The sequence below is a fragment of the Oncorhynchus keta genome, chromosome 14, assembly GCF_023373465.1.
Source record: "Oncorhynchus keta strain PuntledgeMale-10-30-2019 chromosome 14, Oket_V2, whole genome shotgun sequence".
NCBI lineage: Eukaryota > Metazoa > Chordata > Actinopteri > Salmoniformes > Salmonidae > Oncorhynchus > Oncorhynchus keta.
In genome coordinates, this window is record NC_068434.1 from 7,481,720 (window position 1) to 7,506,719 (window position 25,000).

Genomic DNA, 25,000 nt, shown 5'->3' on the forward strand with positions numbered 1-25,000 from the left:
AGGCTATGTGCTCACTGCCCACAAAATGAGGTAGAAACTGGGCTGCACTTTCTAACCTGCCCAATGTATGACCATATTAGAGATATATATTTCCCTCAGATTACACAGATCCACAAAGAATTCGAAAACAAATCCAATTTTGATAAACTCCCATATCTACTGGGTGAAATTCCACAGTGTGCCATCACAGCAGCAAGATTTGTGACCTGTTGCCACGAGAAAAGGGCAACCAGTGAAGAGGACTCTTCGGACGAAGAGGAGGAAAACTGCCGTTACAGAAACACCCACCAACAGAGGACCAAGCGGCGTGGTAATGGGCAGCAGCAGCGATGTCAGGATTTCTGGACATGGGAGCGAGATCTGGACTGTGTCACTACTTGGGAGGAGATAGACAGGTGGGCGGTCGACCCAGGGAGAGTGCCGGAGCCCGCCTTGGATTCTCTGGAGCAGTGTGAGGAGGGATACCGGCGAATGGTGTCAGCATGGCAGCGCGGTAGGAAGAGAGGTAACCCCAAACATTTCTTGGGGGTGGCGAAGCCAGGTAGGATATCTGCGCCAACTTCCTGTGTTTACCGGAGAGCGAGAGAGACCGGGCAGGCACCGTGTTATGCTGTGGAGCGCACGGTGTCCCCGGTGGGGGTGCGGTACATTCCATATCCTCGTATCGGCCGGGCTAGAGCGGGCATCGAGCCAAGTGCCATGAAGCTCTACGCATCTGGTCTCCAGTGCATCTCCTTGGGCCGACGTAGAGTCTCCCGCCTGTCCAGAGCTGCTAGAGTCTCCCTTCTGTCCAGAGCTGCTAGAGTCTCCCTTCTGTCCAGAGCTGCTAGAGTCTCCCTTCTGTCCAGAGCTGCTAGAGTCTCCCTCCTGTCCAGAGCTGCTAGAGTCTCCCTCCTGTCCAGAGCCGCTAGAGTCTCCCGCCTGTCCAGAGCTGCTAGAGTCTCCCGCCTGTCCAGAGCTGCTAGAGTCTCCCGCCTGTCCAGAGCTGCTAGAGTCTCCCGCCTGTCCAGAGCTGCTAGAGTCTCCCATCTCTCCAGAGCTGCTAGAGTCTCCCGCCTGTCCATAGCTGCTAGAGTCTCCCGCCTGTCCAGAGCTGCTAGAGTCTCCCGCCTGTCCAGAGCTGCTAGAGTCTCCCGCCTGTCCAGAGCTGCTAGAGTCTCCCATCTCTCCAGAGCTGCTAGAGTCTCCCGCCTGTCCATAGCTGCTAGAGTCTCCCGCCTGTCCAGAGCTGCTAGAGTCTCCCGCCTGTCCAGAGCTGCTAGAGTCTCCCGCCTGTCCAGAGCTGCTAGAGTCTCCCGCCTGTCCAGAGCTGCTAGAGTCTCCCGCCAGAGCTGCTCCAGAGCTGCTAGAGTCTCCCGCCTGTCCAGAGCTGCTAGAGTCTCCCATCTCTCCAGAGCTGCTAGAGTCTCCCGCCTGTCCATAGCTGCTAGAGTCTCCCGCCTGTCCAGAGCTGCTAGAGTCTCCCATCTCTCCAGAGCTGCTAGAGTCTCCCGCCTGTCCATAGCTGCTAGAGTCTCCCGCCTGTCCAGAGCTGCTAGAGTCTCCCGCCTGTCCAGAGCTGCTAGAGTCTCCCGCCTGTCCAGAGCTGCTAGAGTCTCCCGCCTGTCCAGAGCTGCTAGAGTCTCCCGCCTGTCCAGAGCTGCTAGAGTCTCCCGCCTGTCCAGAGCTGCTAGAGTCTCCCGTCTGTCCTGAGCTGCTAGAGTCTCCCGCCTGTCCTGAGCTGCTAGAGTCTCCCTCCTGTCCAGAGCTGCTAGAGTCTCCTGCCTGTCCTGAGCTGCTAGAGCCAACAGTCTGTCCTGAGCCGTCAGTCAGCCAGTCAGCCAGGAGCTGCCAGAGCCGCCAGCCAGCCAGGAGATGCCAGAGCCGCCAGCCAGCCAGGAGCTGCCAGAGCCACCAGCCAGCCAGGAGATGCCAGAGCCGCCAGTCAGCCAGGAGCTGCCAGAGCCGCCAGCCAGCCAGGAGATGCCAGAGCCGCCAGCCAGCCAGGAGCTGCCAGAGCCGTCAGTCAGCCATGATCTGTCAGAGCCATCAGTCAGACAGGCGATGCCAGAATCGCCCTTCACTCCGGAGCTGCCGGAGTCTCCCGCCTGTCCGGCGCTGCCGGAGTCCCCCGTCCATTCGGGACCCATGTCTAGGGTCCCCAGTCCCAGTTTACCGATTAGTTGTCAACAGTTTACCGATTAGGTGTCAACAGTTTACCGATAAGATGTCAACAGTTTACCAATAAGATGTCAACAGTTTACTGATTAGGTGTCAACAGTTTACTGATTAGGTGTCAACAGTTTACTGATTAGATGTCAACAGTTTACTGATAAGATGTCAACAGTTTACCAATAAGATGTCAACAGTTTACCGATAAGATGTCAACAGTTTACCGATTAGGTGTCAACAGTTTACCGATTAGGTGTCAACAGTTTACTGATTAGGTGTCAACAGTTTACTGATTAGGTGTCAACAGTTTACTGATTAGGTGTCAACAGTTTACTGATTAGGTGTCAACAGTTTACTGATTAGGTGTCAACAGTTTACTGATAAGATGTCAACAGTTTACCGATTAGATGTCAACAGTTTACCGATTAGATGTCAACAGTTTACCGATTAGGTGTCAACAGTTTACTGATTAGATGTCAACAGTTTACTGATTAGATGTCAACAGTTTACCGATTAGGTGTCAACAGTTTACTGATAAGATGTCAACAGTTTACCGATAAGATGTCAACAGTTTACCGATAAGATGTCAACAGTTTACTGATTAGATGTCAACAGTTTACTGATAAGATGTCAACAGTTTACTGATTAGATGTCAACAGTTTACTGATTAGATGTCAACAGTTTACTGATTAGGTGTCAACAGTTTACTGATAAGATGTCAACAGTTTACCGATTAGATGTCAACAGTTTACCGATTAGATGTCAACAGTTTACTGATTAGATGTCAACAGTTTACTGATTAGATGTCAACAGTTTACTGATTAGATGTCAACAGTTTACTGATTAGATGTCAACAGTTTACTGATTAGATGTCAACAGTTTACCGATAAGATGTCAACAGTTTACCGATTAGATGTCAACAGTTTACCGATTAGGTGTCAACAGTTTACCGATTAGATGTCAACAGTTTACTGATTAGGTGTCAACAGTTTACTGATTAGGTGTCAACAGTTTACTGATTAGGTGTCAACAGTTTACTGATTAGATGTCAACAGTTTACTGATTAGGTGTCAACAGTTTACTGATTAGGTGTCAACAGTTTACTGATTAGGTGTCAACAGTTTACTGATTAGGTGTCAACAGTTTACTGATTAGATGTCAACAGTTTACCAATAAGATGTCAACAGTTTACCAATAAGATGTCAACAGTTTACTGATAAGATGTCAACAGTTTACTGATTAGGTGTCAACAGTTTACCGATAAGATGTCAACAGTTTACTGATTAGGTGTCAACAGTTTACCGATTAGATGTCAACAGTTTACTGATAAGATGTCAACAGTTTACTGATTAGATGTCAACAGTTTACCGATTAGATGTCAACAGTTTACCGATAAGATGTCAACAGTTTACCGATTAGATGTCAACAGTTTACCGATTAGATGTCAACAGTTTACCGATAAGATGTCAACAGTTTACCGATAAGATGTCAACAGTTTACCGATAAGATGTCAACAGTTTACTGATTAGATGTCAACAGTTTACTGATTAGGTGTCAACAGTTTACTGATTAGATGTCAACAGTTTACTGATTAGGTGTCAACAGTTTACTGATTAGGTGTCAACAGTTTACCGATTAGGTGTCAACAGTTTACTGATTAGGTGTCAACAGTTTACTGATTAGATGTCAACAGTTTACCAATAAGATGTCAACAGTTTACTGATTAGATGTCAACAGTTTACTGATTAGATGTCAACAGTTTACCGATTAGGTGTCAACAGTTTACTGATTAGATGTCAACAGTTTACTGATTAGGTGTCAACAGTTTACTGATTAGATGTCAACAGTTTACCGATAAGATGTCAACAGTTTACCAATAAGATGTCAACAGTTTACCGATTAGGTGTCAACAGTTTACCGATTAGATGTCAACAGTTTACCGATTAGGTGTCAACAGTTTACCGATTAGGTGTCAACAGTTTACTGATTAGATGTCAACAGTTTACCAATAAGATGTCAACAGTTTACCAATAAGATGTCAACAGTTTACCAATTAGGTGTCAACAGTTTACTGATTAGGTGTCAACAGTTTACTGATTAGATGTCAACAGTTTACCGATTAGATGTCAACAGTTTACCGATTAGGTGTCAACAGTTTACCGATTAGATGTCAACAGTTTACTGATTAGATGTCAACAGTTTACCGATTAGATGTCAACAGTTTACCAATTAGATGTCAACAGTTTACCGATTAGATGTCAACAGTTTACTGATTAGGTGTCAACAGTTTACCGATTAGATGTCAACAGTTTACCAATAAGATGTCAACAGTTTACCGATTAGATGTCAACAGTTTACCGATTAGGTGTCAACAGTTTACCGATTAGATGTCAACAGTTTACCGATAAGATGTCAACAGTTTACCGATTAGGTGTCAACAGTTTACCGATTAGGTGTCAACAGTTTACCGATTAGATGTCAACAGTTTACCGATTAGGTGTCAACAGTTTACCAATTAGATGTCAACAGTTTACCGATTAGATGTCAACAGTTTACCGATTAGATGTCAACAGTTTACCGATTAGATGTCAACAGTTTACCGATTAGATGTCAACAGTTTACTGATTAGATGTCAACAGTTTACTGATTAGATGTCAACAGTTTACCGATTAGATGTCAACAGTTTACTGATTAGGTGTCAACAGTTTACTGATTAGATGTCAACAGTTTACCAATAAGATGTCAACAGTTTACTGATTAGGTGTCAACAGTTTACTGATTAGGTGTCAACAGTTTACCGATTAGGTGTCAACAGTTTACTGATTAGGTGTCAACAGTTTACCGATTAGGTGTCAACAGTTTACTGATAAGATGTCAACAGTTTACCGATTAGGTGTCAACAGTTTACTGATAAGGTGTCAACAGTTTACTGATTAGGTGTCAACAGTTTACTGATTAGGTGTCAACAGTTTACTGATTAGGTGTCAACAGTTTACCGATTAGATGTCAACAGTTTACCGATTAGATGTCAACAGTTTACTGATAAGGTGTCAACAGTTTATGTGTCAACAGTTTACTGATAAGGTGTCAACAGTTTACCGATTAGGTGTCAACAGTTTACTGATAAGATGTCAACAGTTTACCGATTAGATGTCAACAGTTTACCGATTAGGTGTCAACAGTTTACCGATAAGATGTCAACAGTTTACCGATTAGATGTCAACAGTTTACCGATTAGGTGTCAACAGTTTACTGATTAGGTGTCAACAGTTTACTGATTAGGTGTCAACAGTTTACTGATTAGGTGTCAACAGTTTACTGATTAGATGTCAACAGTTTACTGATTAGATGTCAACAGTTTACCGATTAGATGTCAACAGTTTACCGATTAGGTGTCAACAGTTTACCGATTAGATGTCAACAGTTTACTGATTAGGTGTCAACAGTTTACCAATAAGATGTCAACAGTTTACTGATTAGGTGTCAACAGTTTACCGATTAGGTGTCAACAGTTTACCAAATGTAACTCAAAGATCCTAGAATTACTGCAGACTGTGAAACTGCTAGACGTGCTCTTGCTCGCTCTGTCTCTCTCTCTATTGACGTTGAACAGACGTTGGGCTTAAACTGAACCCTTGTCTCGCCCTTTGCCCTCATGCAAAAATAAAACCTATTTTATTGTTCAGTCTAACACTACATATGTTGTTTGAGTAAAACGATTTTATGATGTCATATTTTTTAAAATACTTTAATATACTTTACCCCCAGTGCTATTTTTGGAGTGTTTTGTAATATAATCCATCACGCCATTTGGAATGAAAAACATTCTTCAAATCAACAAAACATCCAAATACCTTTCCTCTGCTGTTTCCGATGAACATGCCGGTTTATTCATTTGTGTAATGCGTGAACGTGGTCTGTTGTTTTGTGTTTGGGTAGAAAAGTAAGGAGTTCTTTTAAAATGGCCTTTCCAAATGTTGACTGGCTAGGTAATTCCTCTGTTTTCCATTTAGACTATTCCATTTATTCTAGAATGGAGTCTACTAGAAGTGGGACCTCTCTCTCTCTCTCTCTCTCTCTCTCTCTCTCTCTCTCTCTCTCTCTCTCTCTCTCTCTCTCTCTCTCTCTCTCTCTCTCTCTCTCTCTCTCTCTCTCTCTCTCTCTCTCTCTCTCTCTCTCTCTCTCTCTCTCTCTCTCTCTCTCTCTCTCTCTCTCTCTCTCTCTCTCTCTCTCTCTCTCTCAATGCCAAAGACAGAACAATATTTTTTTGTTTTATTCAACAAAAATGAGATTGTAGAATATGGTCAGACAACATAACAAAACCGTTTTTTCTGAAAAAGGTTAACAGGGGATTATACTGTATATCCTATCCCTGGCTCTCACAGGCAAGCAAATGCTTCTCTGTTTGTCTCATATAAAGTTATCAGCTCCAGTAATTCTTGCAGAGGATACTGAAACCCTGTAAAGCCACACGAGGGAAGCTCAATTGGGTGTGAATTAATGCACAGTCACAGACATAAAATCTCTGTCACGCTCTGACTTTTAATATCTCTGTTTTCTTTATTATTTTGGTTAGGTCAGGGTGTGAAGAGGGTGGGTATGCTAGTTGTTGTATTGTCTAGGGGTTTTTGTATGTCTGGGGGTTTGGTAGGTCTAGGTATTATGTATGTCTGTGGTGGCCTGAATTGGTTCCCAATCAGAGGCAGATGTTTATCGTTGTCTCTGATTGGGGATCATATTTAGGTGGCCATTTTCCCTTCTGTGTTTGTGGGTTCTTGTTCTATGTTTAGTTGCCTGTCTGCACTACTCATATCAGCTTCACATATCGTTTTGTTATTTTGGTCAGTGTTTTGTTCTTTATTAAAGAAGAATGTACGCTTACCACGCTGCGCCTTGATCTCCTCCTTACGACGGTCGTGACAATCTCTCCTGACAGTTCCTCTGTCAGTGTCTCTGGGGATGACCACAACATACAGTAATGTTTTATACAACGGGTGGGTCTAACCCCGAACGCTGATTGGTTAAAACCGCAATCCAGCCGGTGTCTATTCCACAAGTTGCCAACCGGCTAAATCTATGACGTTAAAATGCCTATTTACTCTGTTCCATCTGACTGCGCAATCCACTGTCTCATCAGCCCAGCCAGGCGATTTATGAACTCGATCTGTTCTATAAAAAAAAGATATAACGGCAGACATTTGTGTAAACCTTTGCCGTCCATCTCTCCGACATTTGCAGCATCTCTAGCAACTCTAGATTAGTGTCGGGACTATATCTTGTGGAAGGATGAAATAGTATGAATGAATTAATGAATTAGATGGAGATGATGAAATCCAGAAGTGTAGTGGCCCGATTATCAAACAGCCCTGATCTGACCGTATGCAGCACCATTACGATAAGATACATGAAAATATACTGTGTGATTTACATTTTAGTAATTTTAGGAAGGGTGAAATAGGATGAATAAATTAATCCAAATAATGTTTTTAATGAAAATATGTCAATCATTATTTGAATAGGTTGGTAAACCCGTATAAAAGTGATAATGCCCGAGAAGCCGGTTTGCCGGCCCTCGACTCGGGCCAAACAACACCCGTGTCAATATATCCTCCAAACACTGGATTCTCTGGCATTTTCACTTAAATATCTCAAACACCCGTTTCCATGGGGATGATTACATACAGTAATGTTACTCGTATCTCTCTCTCCCAGGAGGAGGTGAGATTCAGTCACTTAGCTATTGTAATTTATTCTCCATTGTTGAGAGGCATTATCGGGCCACTGTGTAAAACACAAACCCCTTTCGTGGTGCAACGATAATCACACCAAGCCTTCCCTTCAGAAGATAATGGTATTGTTTTAATGAGATTACTATAAAATCCATAAAAATCCATCTCCGACTTTATTTTTACAACTCCAAGCACTCCCAGAAGAACCAGAAGAAAGAACTCAAGACAATTCTGTTCAGTCTTGGATAGCACCACCTATCTAACCACCGATGACAACAGTCTTGGATAGCACCACCTATCTAACCACCGATGACAACAGTCTTGGATAGCACCACCTATCTAACCACCGATGACAACAGTCTTGGATAGCACCACCTATCTAACCACCGATGACAACAGTCTTGGATAGCACCACCTATCTAACCACCGATGACAACAGTCTTGGATAGCACCACCTATCTAACCACCGATGACAACAGTCTTGGATAGCACCACCTATCTAACCACCGATGACAACAGTCTTGGATAGCACCACCTATCTAACCACCGATGACAACAGTCTTGGATAGCACCACCTATCTAGCCACCTATCTAGTCACATTATCCCCCTGCTTGGTACATGCAGCACAGGGGTTGGCCTGTATGGATGTTTGGGGGGTGGTCTATATGGATGTTTGGGGGTTGGTCTATATGGATGTTTGGGGGTTGGTCTATATGGATGTTTGGGGGTTGGTCTATATGGATGTTTGGGGGTTGGTCTATATGGATGTTTGGGGGTTGGTCTATATGGATGTTTGGGGGTTGGCCTATATGGATGTTTGGGGGTTGGCCTGTATGGATGTTTGGGGGTGGTCTATATGGATGTTTGGGGGGTTGGTCTATATGGATGTTTGGGGGTTGGTCTATATGGATGTTTGGGGGTTGGTCTATATGGATGTTTGGGGGTTGGCCTGTATGGATGTTTGGGGGTGGTCTATATGGATGTTTGGGGGTTGGTCTATATGGATGTTTGGGGGTGGTCTATATGGATGTTTTGGGGGTGGTCTATATGGATGTTTTGGGGGTTGGTCTATATGGATGTTTGGGGGTTGGTCTATATGGATGTTTGGGGGTGGTCTATATGGATGTTTGGGGGTGGTCTATATGGATGTTTGGGGGTTGGTCTATATGGATGTTTGGGGGTTGGTCTATATGGATGTTTGGGGGTGGTCTATATGGATGTTTGGGGGGTGGTCTATATGGATGTTTGGGGGTTGGTCTATATGGATGTTTGGGGGTGGTCTATATGGATGTTTGGGGGTGGTCTATATGGCGGTTTGGGGGTTGGTCTATATGGGTGTTTGGGGGTTGGTCTATATGGATGTTTGGGGGTTGGTCTATATGGATGTTGGGGGGTTGGTCTATATGGATGTTTGGGGGTTATTCTATATGGATGTTTGGGGGTTGGTCTATATGGATGTTTGGGGGTTGGCCTGTATGGATGTTTGGGGGGTGGTCTATATGGATGTTGGGGGGTTGGCCTATATGGATGTTTGGGGGTTGGTCTATATGGATGTTTGGGGGTTGGCCTGTATGGATGTTTGGGGGTTGGTCTATATGGATGTTTGGGGGTTGGTCTATATGGATGTTGGGGGTTGGCCTGTATGGATGTTTGGGGGTTGGCCTGTATGGATGTTTGGGGTGGTCTATATGGATGTTTGGGGGTTGACCTGTATGGATGTTTGGGGGTTGACCTGTATGGATGTTTGGGGGTTGGTCTATATGGATGTTTGGGGTTGGCCTATATGGATGTTTGGGGGTTGGCCTGTATGGATGTTTGGGGGTGGTCTATATGGATGTTTGGGGTTGGTCTGTATGGATGTTTGGGGGTTGGCCTGTATGGATGTTTGGGGGTTGGTCTATATGGATGTTTGGGGGTTGGTCTATATGGATGTTTGGGGGTTGGTCTATATGGATGTTTGGGGGTTGGTCTATATGGATGTTTGGGGGTTGACCTGTATGGATGTTTGGGGGTTGGTCTATATGGATGTTTGGGGGTTGGCCTGTATGGATGTTTGGGGGTGGCCTGTGTGGACGTTTGGGGGTTGGCCTGTATGGATGTTTGGGGGTTGGTCTATATGGATGTTTGGGGGTGGCCTGTGTGGACGTTTGGGGGTTGACCTATATGGATGTTTGGGGGGTGGTCTATATGGATGTTTGGGGGTTGGTCTATATGGATGTTTGGGGGTTGGTCTATATGGATGTTTGGGGTGTACCTCCTTAATTAACAAATATTCTATATTATTGTGCTTCTGGAAAAATATGATACAAAGCACATTTCTGCTCAAGTAGAAATAGTATCTAATTCAGGCTACGAGATACCATATAAAAGGGCGAAAGAGGAACATCCTGTCCCAGTTTCCACTAGATTTCAGACCCCATATAGTATGAGCATCACTTATGGCCACTCAACATCAGGGATGAGCACTTCACAGCTCAAGAAACTCCCTTTCTCTCTCTCTCTCACACACACACACACACACACACACACACACACACACACACACACACACACACACACACACACACACACACACACACACACACACACACACACAGTCCTCCCTAGACGAGGCATGGTATTGGAGATAGCCCGGTCTAATCCGGCCTAATGGGCTTGAAGAAAATCTGTGGATTTATAGACCATTAGGGAACGTTGAGCGGAGGGAGACAATTCCCATCTCGCGGCCATGTTCATTAAAGAGATTCTTCGGTACTTTTTTTTATACTTCTTCATAGCCAGTAGTTCTGAAAAGTAGCACTCGCAAGGCGAATGTGGTTCCCAAAACAAATTGCGTACTACATTGAGCTACGTCATTGCTCTGTCTCTCTCTGCTGTGTCCACTGAGTTGTTGGGCCCGCCCTGCAACCACATTGGCAAACAGTGGGTAGGCTCCTTGCTAGCTGTCACTCAAATGCGAGGGGCTGAAGCTCATTGGCTAGAACTGCTAGGAGTCGTGGGGGGGCAAATGGCGCAGGCATCTTCAAGAAAACAGCTTTCAAGCTAGAGATTTCGTGGCTAATTGAGGTAAGACAGTGATTCTGCTAATGGAATATACATCTATGAACTACACGTTAACACATTCTGCCCAAAGCGGTAGGTTTTAAAAAATATTTTATTTGACCTTTTTTTAACTAGGCAAGTCAGTTAAGAACAAATTCTTATTTTCAACGACGGCCTAGGAACAGTGGGTTAACTGGTCTAGGAACAGTGGGTTAACTGGTCTAGGAACAGTGGGTTAACTGGTCTAGGAACAGTGGGTTAACTGGTCTAGGAACAGTGGGTTAACTGGTCTAGGAACAGTGGGTTAACTGGTCTAGGAACAGCGGGTTAACTGGTCTAGGAACAGCGGGTTAACTGGTCTAGGAACAGTGGGTTAACTGGTCTAGGAACAGTGGGTTAACTGGTCTAGGAACAGTGGGTTAACTGGTCTAGGAACAGTGGGTTAACTGGTCTAGGAACAGTGGGTTAACTGGTCTAGGAACAGTGGGTTAACTGGTCTAGGAACAGTGGGGTTAACTGGTCTAGGAACAGTGGGTTAACTGGTCTAGGAACAGTGGGTTAACTGGTCTAGGAACAGTGGGTTAACTGGTCTAGGAACAGTGGGTTAACTGGTCTAGGAACAGTGGGTTAACTGGTCTAGGAACAGTGGGTTAACTGGTCTAGGAACAGAGGGTTAACTGGTCTAGGAACAGAGGGTTAACTGGTCTAGGAACAGTGGGTTAACTGGTCTAGGAACAGTGGGTTAACTGGTCTAGGAACAGTGGGTTAACTGGTCTAGGAACAGTGGGTTAACTGGTCTAGGAACAGTGGGTTAACTGGTCTAGGAACAGTGGGTTAACTGGTCTAGGAACAGCGGGTTAACTGGTCTAGGAACAGTGGGTTAACTGGTCTAGGAACAGTGGGGTTAACTGGTCTAGGAACAGTGGGTTAACTGGTCTAGGAACAGTGGGTTAACTGGTCTAGGAACAGTGGGTTAACTGGTCTAGGAACAGTGGGTTAACTGGTCTAGGAACAGTGGGTTAACTGGTCTAGGAACAGTGGGTTAACTGGTCTAGGTACAGTGGGTTAACTGGTCTAGGAACAGTGGGTTAACTGGTCTAGGAACAGTGGGTTAACTGGTCTAGGAACAGTGGGTTAACTGGTCTAGGAACAGTGGGTTAACTGCCTTGTTCAGGGGCAGAACGACAGATTAGTACCTGGTCAGCTTGGGGATTCAAACTTGCAACCTTTTGGTTACTAGTCCAACGCTCTAACCACTAGGCTACCCTGCCACCCCGCCTGTCTCTAAGGTGTTGAACTAAAGTCGGGAGTTAGAGAGGTAATTAGTGGTCTAAAGCGTTGACAATACAGTCTCTCTCTCTCTCTCTCTCTCTCTCTCAACAGAGGTGCTGAATGTGGATATCTCAACAGAGCTATGGTCATGTGTGGATTTGGAATTGGCCAGCAGTGCATATTCTATTTCATATTAATTTCCCCCTTCTCTCTCTCTCTCAATTTTAATTTAAGGGCTATATTGGCATGGGAAACATATGTTTACATTGCCAAAGCAAGCGAAGGAGATAAAAATTAAAAAAGTGAAATAAACAGAAAAGAATTACGTTCACAAAAGTTACAAAAGAATAAAGACATTTCAACTGTCATATTATATCTATATACAGTGTTGTAACGATTAAAGTACAAAAGGAAAAATGAACAAACATAATTATGGGTTGTATTTACAATGTTGTTTCTTCTTCGCTGATTGCCCTTTTCCTGCTACTGTGACGTCACACTGGTATTTCACACAATAGATATTGGAGTTTATTTTTTTTTGTTGGTCTGTGTAATCTGAGGGAAATATGTGACTCGTTTCAAAAAACATGGAGTATGTCATGCGTCATTACTTCAAAGGAGAGCCATTTGAACATAGTTTTTTTTTTATGAGTTTTTTTGGGCAGAAACTTCTGGAATATTTGAACATTCATCTGCCTTAATAATAATAATAATAATAATAATATATAATAACATAACAAAAATATATTCATATTATTTTAAAATCACAAGCCTAGTTGGTTTAGCCACGGAAAAAGACAGGAACCTTCCCGCTGGCCATGATTGGCTGAGATAATGGATGGGCTGGACATGCCGGGAGATGATTTCGGATTGGTCTGCCATGCAGCTCGCTTCTGTCTATAACATGAGCTGGCCAGGCAATACGCAGCTTTTAAAGACATAGAAGAAGAAGTACAGAAGTGTTGTTCTCCACTTCCTGGAAGTGGAATTAGAGTATGACGGCTAAAGATGTGGAGAAAACTCTGGCGTTTGATTGCAAATGTGCAGAGGGAGTCGAAAAGAGAACACACACAAGGCTGTTGTATAAAACACCTGTCTCCGGGTGACATCTTCAAACTGAGGGCAACAACGGCATCCGTGACAGAGAGGGAGAAGCATCCATCCATGGATACTTGTAATATATTCTCGCTAGCTACATTTACAGATATTACACGTTTCTAATTTAGTCAGAAAGTCATTTTCATTTCAAGTTAAAGTATACTTTTTAGCTAGCTAGCTAATGTTTGCTAGCTGGCTTGCTAGCTAACATTACGTGTATGATCTGTGTAGTCATTTTATTCGTATCTCAGAGTCATTTGCATTGCTAGTTATAGACTAGTGTTAGCTAGCTAGCTAAAATTGAAACTAGTTGGTCAGCTACCTGCAGATTCATCCAGGGTAATAACATTATGAGTTGGTATTATGGTTCATTTATGAGTTGGTATTATGGTTCATTGTTTAGCTAGCTAGCTACATGTAAATGTCTAAACAAAAGACTTCACTATGCAAGTAACCATTTCCATAGAATGTTCATGATGTTACTACGACAACTGCTGATAGGGTGCGTTCATGATGTTACTACGACAACTGTCGATAGGGTGCGTTCATGAATTCTACTCCGATTTTAGTTTTCTGATGATTTGGTTGGGTTTTAATTGTGTTGCTGTCCTGGGGCTCTGTGGGGTCTGTTTGTGTTTGTAAACAGAGCCCCAGGACCAGATTTCTTAGGGGACCCTTATCCGGGTTCATCTCTCCATAAAGGGCAAATGATCTATTTCTCTCTCTCTAAACTCTTGCTCTCTCTTTCTGTCTCTCTCTCTCCCTTTCTCTCTCTTTTGACTTTCTCTCTCTCTTTCTCTTTCTTTCTCTCCTTCTCTAGTGAGGCTACGAACGATAAAAAGAAACTCACGCAGGCACTGAGTCGGGTCCTGATAGGACCCCGGGTCACAGGTGGCCACGCAGTGCCTGTTGTTTAATAGCAAGGACCCCCCACAGGACGAGCACTCAAAGTCATTCTCACAGGTGGCACAGGACGACTGGCAGGCTGCAGAGGGAGAGAGAGAGGAGGGAGGGAGGGAATAGAGAGAAAAAGTTAATTAATCCTCATAAACATACCACATTCTTCGTTCATATACACAATTCCCTATCATGTCATTTACTATACGTGAGTGTTCCTGAATGTCAATACCTTTCATCTTCAACCCCCTTATTAGCTGATTTCGTGAAAGCACACACCACAACTCTAAACTACGTTTCTCCCAACTTTTCTATCTGCATTCATATTTACATTAGAGTGCATACATTTTCATACAGGTCCCCCTGTGGGCATAAAACCCACAACACTGGTGTTGCCAACACCGTGTTCTACCAACTGAGCCACACAGGACCTGCAGTTGACTCTGACAACATGGACCAGAACACTGAGGACGTCTCCTGTTCTCACACTAAGGTAAGCTGCTAAACCAAGTTGAAAACCCAATCGGAACGTTCCCTTAAAGTTGTCGGAACGTTCTCCGTTACCAGGGATTCCATTCTCATCCATTATCATTCCGGAACATTTTGCTCCTCAGGGCCATGATTAGGTACTTTTCAAGTGATGGCTTGATCCCCACACTGTGTCTGTCTTTATCCCTCTCTATTCTAGTGCTCTCTCTCTGCCTCACACTCTCTCTGCCTCACTCTCTCTCTGCCTCACTCTCTCTGCCTCACTCTCTCTATGTCTCACTCTCTCTCTCTGCCTCACTCTCTCTGCCTCACTCTCTCTCTGTCTCACTCTCTCTCTGCCTCACTCTCTCTATGTCTCACTCTCTCTCTCTGCCTCACTCTCTCTATGTCTCACTCTCTCTCTCTGCCTCACTCTCTCTCTCTGCCTCACGCTCTATCTGCCTCACTCTCTCTGCCTCACTCTCTCTGCCTCACTCTCTCTGCCTCACTCTCTCTATGTCTCACTCTCTCTCTGCCTCACTCTCTCTATGTCTCACTCTCTATGTCTCACCTCTCTCTCTGCCTCACTCTCTCTGCCTCACTCTCTCTATGTCTCACTCTCTCTCTGCCTCACTCTCTCTCTGTGCCTCACTCTCTCTCTCTGCCTCACTCTCTCTCTGCCTCACTCTCTCTGTCTCACTCTCTCTCTGCCTCACTCTCTCTGCCTCACGCTCTATCTGCCTCACTCTCTCTGCCTCACGCTCTATCTGCCTCACTCTCTCTGTGTCTCACTCTCTCTCTCTGCCTCACTCTCTCTGCCTCACGCTCTCTCTGCCTCACTCTCTCTGCCTCACGTTCTCTCTGCCTCGCTCTCTCTGCCTCACGCTCTATTTGCTTCACGCTCTCTGTGTCTCATTCTGTCTTACTCTCTGTCTCACTCTCTCTGTGTCTGTCTTTAACCCTCTCTATGTCTCATTCTTTGTGTGTCTCACTCTCTGTGTGTCTCAATCTCTGTGTGTCTCAATCTCTGTGTGTCTCGCTCTGTGTGTCTCGCTCTGTGTGTCTCAATCTCTGTGTCTTTCTCTTGATCTCTCTCTCTAACCATCTCTCTACACTTTTCACCTATGCAATAAAATGGACACACCTCTAAACCCCTGATGGCTGAGCATGTCTTCTCTTGACCTCTGTGTTATGGCTACTAACCACTACTAAATACTACTATCCACTACTATCCACAGGACTTGGGGCGGCAGGGTAGCCTAGTGGTTAGAGCGTTGGACTAGTAACCGGAAGGTTGCAAGTTCAAATCCCCGAGCTGACAAGGTACAAATCTGTCGTTCTGCCCCTGAACAGGCAGTTAACTCACTGTTCCTAGGCCGTCATTGAAAATAAGAATTTGTTCTTAACTGACTTGCCTAGTTAAATGAATATATAACAACATGTTGACAGGATGTTACATACCAGGACATGGTGATGACAGGATGTTACATACCAGGACATGATGTTGACAGGATGTTACATACCAGGACATGATGATGACAGGATGTAAATATCAGGACGCGATGCTGATAGGATGACCTATGACCTATGTTATCAGGAGGTCAAGAGGCTTCTGATTCCGGTGGCATGCACTGAACAACGTGGCCTTATCGTGGCTTTCTTTTGCAAAATGAATAGGAATTAACTGACTTGTTTTCTAAAATGATGAATTGTAAACACCATATTAAGGTGTGGAAGATTCATTGTATGACAAGAAAAAAACGAGCAGGTCTATTTCAGATAGCACAGTCTGTCCGTTCACCATTCACCCGTGGGAACATGGCACTTGTCAACACCAGACAAGAGAAAGAACTGGCTGCTACTATCCCAGAGATTGTTCGTGAGGAGATTACCTCTGCCGTTGAATGAATCACTCGTATTTCTCGCTCCTGAAGTGGAAAACCTTTTCAACTTAAAGTGGGAAGTCTGGAGAAGGCAGGCCAACGGGACGGAGGTACGACTCCATAATCTGGTGACTCCATAATCTGGTGACTCCATAATCTGGTGACGGCGCAGGCTAAATTAGAAGGGGGGCAATCAATCTCCTTGAATCGTTCTCCTTGAATCGTTATCGGGGGAAGGCTCTGACCTTTGCCGAGAAGAAGATCAGTATCTACCCTTACCTGAGAACTGTTAAAACAGAGAGAGAGATCTACAACGAGGTGAGAGCTACGCAATCTAAATCTGAGATACAGCCTCATCCACCACCGGCAAATCTCATCGTGACCTTCCAGAACACACACAACACGCTCGTTCTCCACTGCCAAGGAGGAGGCTCAAGACTTCTGTGAGAATCACATTTAAAAAAAAAACCTAACACACAAGGGGACAAGCCAATAGATCAAGGCTAACCTCAATACGTCTGGCTCAATAGTCAGGTGTGCCATCCATTCACAATCACGCAGCATAGCCTTTGGCTATAATGATGCCCTCAGCACGAGATAACAATGAGGACACCGCTTCAAGTGAGTACAAGAAACAATATTAATATTAACGTTGAGTATTGTTATTTGTTATTATTATAATGCCTATGGTGCAGAACCTGGTTTCCCAAAGGATCCCCTATCGCAACGATGACCTTAAAAACCTAAAGATGCTTTTGGGAAAACCGTACCCAGGAAATGAATACAGTGATGACACTACACCAATTAATGAACAGTGGATAATATAGTGAGACTGGATCTACTTCCTGGTGGGGCTACAGAGCATTGAATCACTGGGAAAAAGATGGCAATAAAAGAAGGAAGAAATTCAACGAGATTACTTTTTTTTTGGGGGGGGGGTGCTACTGCTAAGGAGATATTGCCAATCTCATATGTGCTACTACACGGTATCTTTTGGTATTTGTCTTCCTGTTGATTGCTGTTCACCTTCGTTTTAGGGCAGGTTATTGAATTTTTCTCCCAGGAAGGACATGGCCTACAGGCCATAATGAATGTCTGTGAAGATCCAGATTATAGACTGAATTTCCTGCCCATATCCATACCCTGTATATATATGTACCCTGTATATATATATACCCTGTATATATATGTACCCTGTATATATATGTACCCTGTATATATATGTACCCTGTATATATATGTACCCTGTATATATATGTACCCTGTATATATATGTACCCTGTATATATATGTACCCTGTATATATATGTACCCTGTATATATATATGTACCCTGTATATATATATGTACCCTGTATATATATGTACCCTGTATATATATGTACCCTGTATATATATGTACCCTGTATATATATGTACCCTGTATATATATATGTATATATATGTACCCTGTATATATATGTACTCTGTATATATATGTACCCTGTATATATATGTGCCCTGTATATATATGTACCCTGTATATATATGTACCCTGTATATATATATTTACCCTGTATATATATATGGACCCTGTATATATATGTGCCCTGTATATATATGTACCCTGTATATATATGTACCCTGTATATATGTACCCTGTATATATATATGGACCCTGTATATAGTCCCGTGCACATGGATGATTCATAAAAAATGGAGGGCAAATATATTTCTAAGGTGATATAAACCATAATACATAATACAGCTACAGTATGTTATTACTGCTACAGCTACAGTATGGTATTACTGCTACAGTATGTTATTACTGCTACAGTATGTTATTACTGCTACAGTATGTTATTACTGCTACAGTATGTTATTACTGCTACAGCTACAGTATGTTATTACAGCTACAGTATGTTATTACTGCTACAGTATGTTATTACTGCTACAGTATGTTATTACTGCTACACAGTATGTTATTACTGCTACAGTATGTTATTACTGCTACAGTATGTTATTACTGCTACAGTATGTTATTACTGCTACAGCTACAGTATGTTATTACTGCTACAGTATGTTATTACTCCTACAGCTACAGTATGTTATTACTGCTACAGCTACAGTATGTTATTACTGCTACAGCTACAGTATGTCATTACTGCTACAGCTACAGTATGTTATTACTGCTAGAGCTATGTTATTACTCCTACAGCTACAGTATGTTATTACTCCTACAGCTACAGTATGGTATTACTCCTACAGCTACAGTATGTATTACTCCTACAGCTACAGTATGTTATTACTGCTACAGTATGTTATTACTGCTACAGCTACAGTATGTTATTACTCCTACAGCTACAGTATGTTATTACTGCTACAGTATGTTATTACTCCTACAGCTACAGTATGGTATTACTCCTACAGCTACAGTATGTTATTACTCCTACAGCTACAGTATGTTATTACTCCTACAGTATGTTACTAGTATGTTATTACTGCTACAGTATGTTATTACTGCTACAGTATGTTATTACTCCTACAGCTACAGTATGTTATTACTGCTAGAGTATGTTATTACTCCTACAGCTACAGTATGGTATTACTCCTACAGCTACAGTATGGTATTACTGCTACAGTATGGTATTACTCCTACAGCTACAGTATGGTATTACTGCTACAGTATGTTATTACTGCTACAGTATGTTATTACTGCTACAGTATGTTATTACTGCTAGAGTATGTTATTACTGCTACAGTATGTTATTACTGCTACAGTATGTTATTACTGCTACAGCTACAGTATGGTATTACTCCTACAGCTACAGTATGGTATTACTCCTACAGCTACAGTATGGTATTACTCCTACAGCTACAGTATGTTATTACTCCTACAGCTACAGTATGTTATTACTGCTACAGTATGTTATTACTGCTACAGCTACAGTATGTTATTACTGCTACAGTATGTTATTACTGCTACAGTATGTTATTACTGCTACAGCTACAGTATGTTATTACTGCTACAGTATGTTATTACTGCTACAGTATGTTATTACTGCTACAGCTACAGCATGTTATTACTGCTACAGTATGTTATTACTGCTACAGTATGTTATTACTGCTACAGCTACAGTATGTTATTACTGCTACAGCTACAGTATGTTATTACTGCTACAGTATGTTATTACTGCTACAGTATGTTATTACTGCTACAGCTACAGTATGTTATTACAGCTACAGTATGTTATTACTGCTAGAGTATGTTATTACTGCTACAGTATGTTATTACTGCTACAGTATGTTATTACTGCTACAGCTACAGTATGTTATTACTGCTACAGTATGTTATTACTGCTACAGTATGTTATTACTGCTACAGTATGTTATTACTGCTACAGCTACAGTATGTTATTACTGCTACAGTATGTTATTACTGCTACAGTATGTTATTACTGCTACAGTATGTTATTACTGCTACAGCTACAGTATGTTATTACAGCTACAGTATGTTATTACTGCTAGAGTATGTTATTACTGCTACAGTATGTTATTACTGCTACAGTATGTTATTACTGCTACAGCTACAGTATGGTATTACTCCTACAGCTACAGTATGGTATTACTCCTACAGCTACAGTATGGTATTACTCCTACAGCTACAGTATGGTATTACTCCTACAGCTACAGTATGTTATTACTGCTACAGTATGTTATTACTCCTACAGCTACAGTATGTTATTACTGCTACAGTATGTTATTACTGCTACAGTATGTTATTACTCCAGCTACAGTATGTTATTACTACAGTATGTTATTACTATATGTTATTACTCCTACAGCTACAGTATGTTATTACTGCTACAGTATGTTATTACTGCTACAGTATGTTATTACTGCTACAGCTACAGTATGTTATTACTGCTACAGTATGGTATTACTCCTACAGCTACAGTATGGTATTACTCCTACAGCTACAGTATGTTATTACTGCTACAGTATGTTATTACTCCTACAGCTACAGTATGTTATTACTCCTACAGCTACAGTATGTTATTACTGCTACAGTATGTTATTACTCCTACAGCTACAGTATGTTATTACTCCTACAGCTACAGTATGTTATTACTGCTACAGTATGTTATTACTCCTACAGCTACAGTATGTTATTACTGCTACAGTATGTTATTACTCCTACAGCTACAGTATGTTTATTACAGCTACAGTATGGCTATTACTACAGCTACAGTATGTTATTACTGCTACAGTATGTTATTACTGCTACAGCTACAGTATGTTATTACTGCTACAGCTACAGTATGTTATTACTGCTACAGCTACAGTATGGTATTACTCCTACAGCTACAGTATGGTATTACTCCTACAGCTACAGTATGGTATTACTCCTACAGCTGCTACAGTATGTTATTACAGTATGTTATTATTACTACAGTATGTTATTACTCCTACAGCTACAGTTATTACTGCTACAGTTATTACTCCTACAGCTACAGTATGGTATTACTCCTACAGCTACAGTATGTTATTACTCCTACAGCTACAGTATGTTATTACTCCTACAGCTACAGTATGTTATTACTGCTACAGTATGTTATTACTCCTACAGCTACAGTATGTTATTACTCCTACAGCTACAGTATGTTATTACTGCTACAGTATGTTATTACTCCTACAGCTACAGTATGTTATTACTCCTACAGCTACAGTATGGTATTACCCCTACAGCTACAGTATGGTATTACCCCTACAGCTACAGTATGTTATTACTCCCACAGTATGTTATTACTCCTACAGCTACATTATGTTATTACTGCTACAGTATGTTATTTCTCCTACAGTATGTTATTACTCCTACAGTATGTTATTTCTCCTACAGTATGTCATTACTCCTACAGTATGTTATTACTCCTACAGTATGTTATTTCTCCTACAGTATGTTATTACTCCTACAGTATGTTATTACTCCTACAGTATGTTATTACTCCTACAGTATGTTATTACTCCTATAGTATGTTATTACTCCTACAGTATGTCATTACTCCTACAGTATGTTATTACTCCTACAGTATGTTATTTCTCCTACAGTATGTTATTACTCCTACAGTATGTTATTACTCCTACAGTATGTTTTTACTCCTACAGTATGTTATTTCTCCTACAGTATGTTATTACTCCTACAGTATGTTATTACTCCTACAGTATGGTATTACTCCTACAGTATGTTATTACTCCTACATCTACAGTATGCTATTACTCCTACAGTATGCTATTACTCCTACAGTATGTTATTACTCCTACAGTATGTTATTTCTCCTACAGTATGTTATTACTCCTACAGTATGTTATTACTCCTACAGTATGTTATTACTCCTACAGTATGTTATTACTCCTACAGTATGTTATTACTCCTACAGTATGTTATTACTCCTACAGTATGTTATTACTCCTACAGTATGTTATTACTCCTACAGTATGTTATTACTCCTACAGTATGTTATTACTCTCCTACAGTATGTTATTACTCCTACAGTATGTTATTATTTCTCTACAGTATGTTACAGTATGTTATTACTCCTACAGTATGTTATTTCTCCTACAGTATGTTATTACTCCTACAGTATGTTATTACTCCTACAGTATATTATCTCCTACAGTATGCTATTACTCCTACAGTATGCTATTACTCCTACAGTATGTTATTTCTCCTACAGTATGCTATTACTCCTACAGTATGTTATTACTCTCCTACAGTATGTTATTACTCCTACATCTACAGTATGTTATTACTCCTACAGTATGCTATTACTCCTACAGTATGTTATTTCTCCTACAGTATGTTATTTCTACAGTATGTTATTTCTCCTACAGTATGTTATTATTATGTTATTACTCATCTACAGTATGTTATTACAGTATGTATTACTCCTACAGTATGTATGTTATTACTTTACATCTACAGTATGCTATTACTCCTACAGTATGTTATTACTCCTACAGTATGTTATTACTCCTACAGTATGTTATTACTCCTACATCTACAGTATGCTATTACTCCTACAGTATGCTATTACTCCTACAGTATGTTATTTCTCCTACAGTATGTTACAGTATGTTATTACTCCTACAGTATGTTACAGTATGTTATACTCCTACCTCCTACAGTATGTTATTTCTCCTACAGTATGTTATTACTCCTACAGTATGTATTACTCTACAGTATGTTATTACTCCTACATTACTACAGTATGCTATTACTCTCTACAGTATGACAGTATTACTCCTACAGTATGTTATTTCTCCTACAGTATGTTATTACTCTCCTACAGTATGTTATTACTCCTACAGTATGTTATTACTCCTACATCTACAGTATGCTATTACTCCTACAGTATGCTATTACTCCTACAGTATGTTATTTCCTCAGTATGCTATTACTACAGTATGTTATTTCTCCTACAGTATGTTATTACTCCTACAGTATGTTATTACTCCTACAGTATGGTATTACTCCTACAGTATGTTATTACTCCTACATCTACAGTATGCTATTACTCCTACAGTATGCTATTACTCCTACAGTATGTTATTTCTCCTACAGTATGTTATTTCTCCTACAGTATGTTATTACTCCTACAGTATGTTATTTCTCCTACAGTATGGTATTACTCCTACAGTATGTTATTACTCCTACAGTATGTATGCTATTACTCCTACAGTATGCTATTACTCCTACAGTATGTTATTTCTCCTACAGTATGCTATTACTCCTACAGTATGTTATTACTCCTACATCTACAGTATGCTATTACTCCTACAGTATGCTATTACTCCTACAGTATGTTATTTCTCCTACAGTATGCTATTACTCCTACAGTATGTTATTTCTCCTACAGTATGCTATTACTCCTACAGTATGTTATTACTCCTACAGTATGTTATTTCTCCTACAGTATGTTATTACTCCTACAGTATGTTATTTCTCCTACAGTATGTTATTTCTCCTACAGTATGTTATTACTTCTACTTCTACAGTATGTTATTGACTGTTTAAGCACATTTGTAATTTTTCCTTTCATTAAATGTTTTCTTCATTAGTCACCATAACTCATCAAACTGGAAAAGGTCTTAAAATGTTTACTCATTTAATGTTTTACTGAAACGAGATTACCTGGTCTGATGAAACAAAGATGTAACTCTTTGGCCTGAATTCCAAGCATCACATCTGGACACAACCTGGCTCCATCCCTACGGTGAAGCATGGTGGTGGCAGCATCCTGCTGTGGGGATGTTTGTCAGCAGTAGGGACTGGTAGACGAGTCAAGGTTTAAGGGGAATATGAACGGAGCAAAGTACAGAGCGATCCTTGATGAAAACCTGCTCCAGAGCACTCAGGACCTCTGACTGCAACGAAGGTTCACCTTTCAACAGGACAACGACCCTAAGCTCACAGCCAGGACAACACAGGAGTGGCTTCGGGACAACTCTCTGAATGTCCTTGAGAGGCCCATGCAGAGTCCAGACTTGAACTCGATTGAACATCTCTGGAGAGACCTGAAAATAGCTGTGCAGCAACGTTCCCCATCCAACTTGACAGAGCTTTAGAGGATCTGCAGAAAAGAATGGGAGAAACTCCCCAAATACAGTTGTGCCAAGCATTGTAGCGTCATACCCAAGAAGACTCTGTACATTTGATATATATATATATATATATATATATATATATATATATATATATATATATGTAAATCCAAACCAAGCCAGACTAAGTCCTTTCTACAATAATGAAGAACTCATCTTCTCTTAACAGAGGAAGCTGCCTCGGTGGGAGACAAAATATCTCTAAATTAAGCCCGAATAAATTAAGCCCAAATCTCTCTCAAATTTTGGTCTCAATTAGTTCCACTATTGCTCGATATGATTTAACACAGCCGTTCACAAAGGTTAATTTAGGAGAGATGTGAATGCAGCACTAATTCCACTTTTACAAGAAAAAAGGTAAGGATGTCACTGTGTTGTCACCAAGTGGTTAAGACATGATTCTTCTATTTTTGATTACCAAAAAATGTAAAACTGTTTTCCAAAATGTTGTCGTCCTGTCTTCGAAACCACATGGACCGAAGCGGGTTTGTTAAAAAAACAATTATCCTCGGAAAACTTCCGTCCGCTATTACATTTCTTAAATGCTTCATCAGAAACGACAGCTCATTGGGCTGCTTTATCCCCCCAAAAAATTGATAGATTAGAATGGTCATATCTCTCGTCTGAAACATATGGGAATTGGCTCCAATTTCATTCATATGATTTAAATCCTATATGCCAATCCTTCATCCTCCTATATGCCAATCCTTCAACAGGCAATATCTGCTCTCCAGTCCATCAGCCATAGTTCTAACAGGCAATGATCTGCTCCGTTCAGCATCACTAGAAGAAGCAGACAAGGCGATCCGATTTCTCCTT

General features: G+C 41.5%; 1 protein-coding gene across 1 annotated transcript in view; it reads right to left on the reverse strand.

The window, feature by feature from the left end:
• Positions 1–25,000, reverse strand: part of LOC118380010 (extracellular matrix organizing protein FRAS1-like) — a 423,703-nt gene that overhangs the window by 241,490 nt on the left and 157,213 nt on the right. The window contains 1 exon segment of the mRNA XM_052462665.1: positions 14,144–14,278. Coding sequence (XP_052318625.1) covers positions 14,144–14,278 — 135 coding nt within the window.